The sequence below is a fragment of the Uloborus diversus genome, unplaced genomic scaffold (genome assembly GCF_026930045.1).
Source record: "Uloborus diversus isolate 005 unplaced genomic scaffold, Udiv.v.3.1 scaffold_783, whole genome shotgun sequence".
NCBI lineage: Eukaryota > Metazoa > Arthropoda > Arachnida > Araneae > Uloboridae > Uloborus > Uloborus diversus.
In genome coordinates this window covers 3,095-10,740 of record NW_026558993.1, presented here as the reverse complement: position 1 = coordinate 10,740, position 7,646 = coordinate 3,095, and the positions used below count along the sequence as shown (strand labels likewise).

The 7,646-nt window shown below is 31.6% G+C and overlaps 1 protein-coding gene across 1 annotated transcript; it reads left to right on the top strand.

Moving 5' to 3' along the window:
- LOC129233892 (uncharacterized) lies at positions 1 to 4,095 on the top strand. Its single transcript, XM_054867820.1, has 4 exons — positions 1 to 10; positions 99 to 419; positions 1,676 to 3,030; positions 3,649 to 4,095. Exons 1-4 carry the CDS (start codon positions 1 to 3, stop codon positions 4,093 to 4,095), a joined length of 2,133 nt encoding a protein of 710 aa, XP_054723795.1.
- Positions 4,096 to 7,646: the final 3,551 nt, after the last annotated feature.

Here is a 7,646-nt window from a genome sequence, read left to right as displayed (position 1 = left end):
ATGTCGAACGGTAAGAGCTTTTTTAAATTTTAGTTTTCCTGAAGCGTTGCAGAAAAAAAGAATAATTTAAAGTTAAACTTAAATTTTCTTTATCCCAGTCAGAAAAAGGATGTATGACTTTCCAGATAATGACGAAGAAGATCCAATAATTAAACCAGTTAAAAAAGTTAAAACAACAAAACCCCGTTATGACGTTGATTTATCAAGTGATGCAGATGGAAAAAAAATTCCACCGTACACTATCAACTGTGGAAAAGGAATAATGATGGAAGTAAAGGAGTATAGAGGTTCATTCTATATAGGGCTCAGCAGATGTGCTGAAGGATCCTCCGAGATCAAGAATCGATTTAATATACCCATTGCGCAGCTAGAAACGTTGGAAAAAGCGTGCGTTCTAATGTTGAATTACATCAAAGACTGTGAATAACTATAGTTTAGCCTTAGTAAATTGTCTTCTGTATTGTTTAGCATTTAGTTTTAAAGTATGTTAGTATTACTGTGTGTTTAAGTAAATTGTAGAATAGTTTAAATATTTTGGAGCTTGTAGAAAATAATATCAGTAGTTTGTCGTCCAGATTATTTCAGTACTTCGTTTTAAAACATGTTTGATTATCATGTGTTTGAATAACTTGTAGCATATTTTAAATATCTAGTAGCTCGTAACGAATAATATCAATGTAACAAGGGGGGTACAATTTAAAAACGACAATGATGATTTTTAGGGAACGTATATCAGCATTTAGAGGTTATGCAAGAGCTTTACGTGCATCTGTATCATATGTAGATCCATATATTCTGTATACAGACGCAAGACTTCACATACATAATATCCTTGATACAAATACCGTTTTAAGGATCAGATTAATCATTTGCATGATTGTTATATTTAGTAAAACAATTGATGACGAAGAATTGACCAATGTATTTTATTTTCGCAGTTATCCAGAGCGCATTTTATCTCGATATCAAATTTATAATGCAATAGACTTAGCATTTAAAAAAATATTTGAAAGTATAGAAATTTTTTTACGGAACGGAAGTGGATGGGTAATAAAAAATATAACTGCATTAGATCTTCACATAGGCAGTTATCATGTTGAAAGGGGTGGTTGCCAAAATTCTCGTCTTCCGACTAAGTTAAAAAACAAAAAGTCTGTGTTAAACATTAAATGCAATGATAACTTATGTTTTGTGTACAGCATTCTCGCAAAACTATACCCGGTAAAACAAAATGCAAATCTGTCATTCAAATACAAAAAATATATTAGGAGATTAAAACTTAGCGGATTTGTGTTTCCAATGGAAATTTCAAAAGTAGGATTATTTGAAAAGAAAAATAATTTAAGAATTAACATCTTTGCTTGGGAAGAAAACGAAATATTTCCACTTTATACGAGTACACAGCCAAAGGCTTATCGGGAAATTGATTTACTTTTCTATCAGAAACATTTTTTTCTTATTAAAAATTTTAATAGGCTTATGAATAAAAAAAATGGAATACATTTCTTCTGTAAAAAGTGTTTATGCGGCTTTTCTCGACAAAGTACACTGAACTCGCATCATATTTTGTGTCAAGACATCAAAGCGCAAAAAGTTACTCTTCCTAAGCCCAACACAATCTTAAAATTTACAAACCTTTCCAAAATGCTTTATCACCCTTTTTGTATATACGCAGACTTTGAGTCCTTAACTCGAAAAGTATCCACAGTTTTACCATGTCCCTCACAGAGCTACACATCAGTGACAGAAAGACATGAAGCAATTAGTTATTCTATAATAGTAACCGATGTAGACGATAATATTATTTTTCATGAATATTTTTCCGGGGAGAATGTTATAAAAGAGTTTCTGAACACTTTAAATGAAATTTCTAAAAAACTTTTGAAGAAAATGCATCAAACAGCAGGAATGATAGAAAATATTAACAGCAGTTATGATCCTGATAAATGTCACATTTGTAAAAAAAAGTTTCTAAGTAATGAAATAAGAGTTCGGGATCATTGTCATTGGGGTATGGGATACATTAGAGGTTTAGCACATCAATCCTGTAATCTTAATTACAGAGCTACATATTTTATACCTGTAATAATTCACAATTCTAGAAACTATGATTCTCATTTAATTTTGAAAAATTTAACACCTGATGTTATAAGAGCAATTAATATTATACCGGTAAATATGGAAAAATTTACTATGTTTTCATTAGATGCGTTGAAATTTTTAGATTCGTTTCAATTTTTAGATGCATCATTGGATACTTTAGTTAACAATCTGAAATCATCGAATCACAAATTCAAAATTTTCAACAGTTTTTATAAGAATGAGAAAAATCGTCATTTACTAAAAAGGAAAGGAGTTTTTCCTTACTCTTACGTTGATGAATTTGCAAAATTAAAAGAAACTAATTTACCACCGAAAGAAGCTTTTTTTAACGTTCTCACAAACTCTCCTATTAGTGAAAGTGAATATAAACACGCTAAATTAGTTTTTAAAACATTTGAATGTAAGAATCTTGCAGACTACTTAGAGTTATACCAAAATGTTGACACAATTATGCTTTCAGAATGTTTCAATTCCCTACGTCGCACCGCGATGAAGTACTATCAGTTAGACCCCGTGTTTTTTCTGACTATGTCAGAATTAACATGGAATGCCGGTCTTAAATTGACAAAAGTAGAGTTACAATTATTGAGTGATGTAAACGAATACATATGGTTCGAGTCTCAAATGAGAGGAGGGATTAGTTTTCTAGGAACGAGATATGCAACTGCAAACAATCCATACATACCCGAAACGTATAACCCATATGAACGTCAGAATTATATCCTCGCACTTGACGCTAATAACCTATATGGTTATGCGATGAGCCTCCCTTTGCCAATAGGTCATTTTTCATGGCTTACAAATGATGAAGTTCTAAACTTTAATATTTTTGACTATGATGTAAACTCAAATGTTGGCTTTATACTTGAAGCTGATTTACTAATTCCGAAATCAATTCATAATCGAACAAGTGATCTCCCATTGGCTGTAGAACACTTAAAAATTGAATATGAAATGCTTTCTCCTTATTCTAAAAAATTATGCGATAAATTTAATTTACGACGTACATTACCTAGTAGAAAACTAACTCCAAACCTTTATCCAAAAAAAAATTACATTACTCATTATTTAAATCTGAAATATTATGTTGAACAAGGTGTAGTGGTTACTAAAATTCATAAAATATTGGCTTTTAAGCAACAAAGATGGTTAAAGAGTTACATAGATTTTAATAACAAAAAACGGACCGCAGCTACAGATGAATTTACAAAATCATTTTTTAAAAAAATGAATAATAGTTTTTTTGGTCGCCTAATGCTAAACCAACGTAAGAAAATCTCAGTAAAAGGTGCTCTGACGGAAAAAGACTGCACAACTTATATGGCGAGTCCTTTATTGGACTACTTTGAACCGATTAACGATAATTTTACTACTTTCAAAATGAAAAAAGCTAACATCATTCTTGATAAACCAGTTTATGCGGCCTTTTCTGTTTTGGAATTATCAAAATTAAGATTATACCGGCTTTTTTATTCACATTTTAAAGAAAAGTATGGCAGCGATTGTCACTTACTTTATTGTGACACGGATTCTCTTTACCTACAGATTTTCTCAGAATCTGCATTCCTTGACTTAAGAGACTCATTTTCTGATATAATGGACTGTAGTAATTTCCCACCTGGTCATATTTTACATAATTTAAAAAATAAAGGTAAATTGGGATATCTGAAAAGTGAAACAATAAAACCTATTAAGGAGTTTATAGGACTGAAACCTAAGATGTATGCTTTCTCCTTTGGTGAAACATGTAAAAAAACTGGCAAAGGTGTAAAAAAATCAACTCTTCAGAATTTTACGATGAATACGTATAAAGAAGTTTTAGAATCTGAATCGAGTTTGAAGCACAAACAAGCACTCATTATTTCAAAAAAGCATGAACTGACAACAGTTACCCAAAACAAAACTACTTTATCTGCATATTATGATAAAAAATACTTGAATGATGATGGTATTACATCATTAGCATATGGACACTATTTGATTGAAAAATAATAATTTTTAAGATTTGTAATATTTTACAAAATATATTTTAGAAACCTTTTTTGTTGGTTAATTGACAAATCGTATTTTTATATTAAGTAAGAGATAAGGTTTGTGATTATAAGAGTATATTAATAGTGTTTATAAATAAATTAAATTCATTTATTGAAAAAGAATCTGTATTGTTGAAAATGTTGTTATGTCTACTTGAGATCAATGCATTTTTGATTATTAATAATATAATGTTTTCATAATACATTATGCGTTATATGTTATATTTACATGTTGAAAATGCTTAAATTTGATTGTTTTGTAATACATGATATTCTGTTTTGTTTATTAATAATATTCTATGTACATTATATTTCAAGTTTATGTATTTAAAGAAATAAAGAGCAGACCTCTTCTCAAGAGGCCTGAAGAACACTGAACTTGTGAGTTGTAGTTTTAAAATCACCTCACTTGTTTAGTGTTCTCCAGGCTGCCAAATCAACCGAAGACAGAGGAAGAGTGCGGAAGATCAAGACAAAGCTGTCCCTGGAAAAGATGGTTGAAGATCAATAAAAATCAAGACGGAGTAATTTCTGGCGGCGGTAAAATATTTACATTTCTTATATTTCAAGCTTATTAATATGATATGCAAATGTTGTATCTATTTAAAGGAATAAAGAGCGAGATGAAGAACGCGGAAGATAAAGACAGAACAACTCCTGAATATGGTAAAGTGTTTTAAAGCTCTTATATTTCAAGTTTATTATTGTAGCATGAGTTTGCACCTTAATATTGAATATTAAGTAATATGGAGAATAGCTAGATCAAAATCCCTACTCTTAAAACGCTTGAAGAACACCGAATTTCTAATTTGTAATTAGTATTACCATGCCAACAACTGCAATTAGTAAAAAATCCGTTGAACTTAGTTTAATTTCTAAAACTCGAAAAGAAATGCATGAGTTAGATTCAGAAAAACTCACATTTGAATATTACGAAATTAACTTCTGAACTCGAGAAAAAAAAAATCCAAAGTTGGTGTTGGAAACTACTCATTAAAAGTTTTTAAACGGTTAATGTATTTTCCAAACTCATCAACAAATGCTTGAGTCAATGTTGGAAAGACTCCTACAGTTGAATATGATGAGTTTTCAGTTCCGAACTTGAGGAAACATTCTCGAGTTGGTGTCGGAAACACTCATAAGTTTTTGTATGGTAAGTTCATTTTCCAAACTCAAGAAAAAATGCTTGAGTTAATATCGAAAAGTTCTATTTGAATATGAAAAGTTTAATTTCCAAGCTCGAGAACAAATGCTCGAGTCGATGTTGGAAATACTCCTCCGGTTGAATATAATGAGTTTAATTTCCGAACTCGAGGAAAAATTCCTGAGTCGATGTCGGAAACACTCACAAGTTTTTGTATGGGGAGTTCAATTTCCGAACTCGAGAAAAAATGCTTGAGTTGGTATCGGAAAACTCCTATTTGAATATGATAAGTTTAATTTTCGAACTCAAGGAAAACTTCTCGAGTTGGTATCGGAAACACTCACAGTTTTTGTATTGTGAGTTCAATTTCCGAACTCGAGAAAAATGCTTGAGTTGCTTTTGGAAAAAAAAAATCCTATTTGAATATGATACGTTTAATTTCCAAGCTCAAGAACAAATGCTTGAGTTGGCGTTGGAAATACCAAGCTTTGTATAGTAAATTCATTTTCCGAACTCGAGAACAAATGCTTGAGTTGGTGTCGGAAAAACTCCTATTTGAATATGATAAGTTTAATTTCCAAGCTCGACAAGAAATGTTGTGTTGATGTAAGAAACATTCACATTAAACGATAACACAAAAAATAAGAGTTCAAAACTACAAATAAAATAAAACATGCAAACCAATCAAAAGATTGTTGATTTTGTGCATGACAAGAGGATGGGAGGTATACAGTTATTAGCATGGTAATACTACTCACTTTATTTCACTTTGCCCGACATTCCCATACTTGAATTTGTAAAATTAACAGTTTTTCACGTTAGAGACGTTTTTAATAGTTTTAAAACTATGTATTGTTTGAACATTTTTGCAACCTATTTCTTTCTTTTTTTTGAGTAATCACGATTGCTAATTGTTTTCATTTGACCGTCCTTGTCGTTTGGTTCCTTTTTCAACCCCCACCGTCCTCTGCAGGCGCGACTCCTCCGGTCCTGAGCAATCCGCTTCTCCTGGTCGGTGGCGTCCTTGTCCTACACACACACGCACGCTCATACACATACACGCCTTTACGCACATACACTACGCACACGCCAACGTACATGCAGAAAGGTCTACGCACACACACAAGCCTACACATACACAATTATACCCACGTAACCGCCCAAGAAAAGGGGCAGGCTTGGGGGGACAGGAGCCGTTTCTATAAACAAGTGAGTAGGGTAGTAACCAATGAGTAGGCTCCTGTCGCAACTCGTGATTGCAAAAAAACATAATTTTAACTCAAAATTTCAGAATTCAAATCATTTTTTTTCTTTTAATATTTGAATAGAAATAGAAACGTAAGGTGTAAAGCAGTATGCGATGTGGTCTCAAATAAATGAGGATGTTTTGTGAACCTTTTCAGTATAAGAAATTTACATATATTGTCGTTCTATAAAAGACCAAACTGCACCCCTTGTGAAAAATTGAAAAATTAAAAAGTTTGCAGTATGAAGAAAGAATGAAAGAATGAAGCAACATATTTCTGGAGAATTGCAATTAAATTATTGCGAACGACGTCATAAAACTTTGCCTGAACTAGCTGTTACTCAATGCTTCGAAATATACTTCCGAGTCTAAACGTTTTCCAAGTATATTTCCGGTAGCAAAAAATTATTTTTATTCATCTCTACTTGTCCTTAAAATTTAATACAAAATAAACGGTTTTAGAATAAAAATAAACAGAATTTAGAAAGGTTTAGCACATGGAGAAAAAGAAAATATGTATGGTATATATTTCTAATTCATAATCTTAAAAGCATTCTAGACTATCTTTGGTCTACTCTAAAGAATGTTAGGAATTGAAGCGGTTCGGAGTTATTTAAAATAGTGGGGGAAAGTTTATGAATTTAAGTATTTAGTTCTCTTTGAAAATCGCAATTCTACTTTGGGTGTCACACCCCAGATGGGTCATACCCAGGGAGGACCGCCCCTCCCACCCCCCTGTAGCGACGCAACTGTCCTGAATGAACGTGCATAAGAAAGTCAAATTTTAACTATTACAGTAAAAACGGAGTTTCCAAATACGTTTCTTTTAAAAATAATCAATTACTGAACTATCGTTAAATAAGTTTAGACAGAATTTAATAAAATCAATTTACTTACTACTGCTACTAAAATGAGACTGAATGCGTTTGATGCTCCTAAACTAAATATGACACATAATTAAGTTTCTGAACATGAATTTGATTGACCAAACGTGATTATTTACCAGGCAAAATGGGCTTAGATATTGATGAGATTGAAATAAATTTAATTAATAAAACTGAATGTAGCATTCTATAATCAATTGTGTCAAGCTTAAATAAACGTTCACTGTTTCAGGATC

Coding starts and splice junctions, on each gene's coding strand:
- LOC129233892 (XM_054867820.1), top strand. Junction 420..1,675: donor GTTGAATTACATCAAAGACT/GTGAATAACTAT, acceptor GTATATACGCAG/ACTTTGAGTCCTTAACTCGA. Junction 3,031..3,648: donor CAAGTGATCTCCCATTGGCT/GTAGAACACTTA, acceptor CTTTACCTACAG/ATTTTCTCAGAATCTGCATT.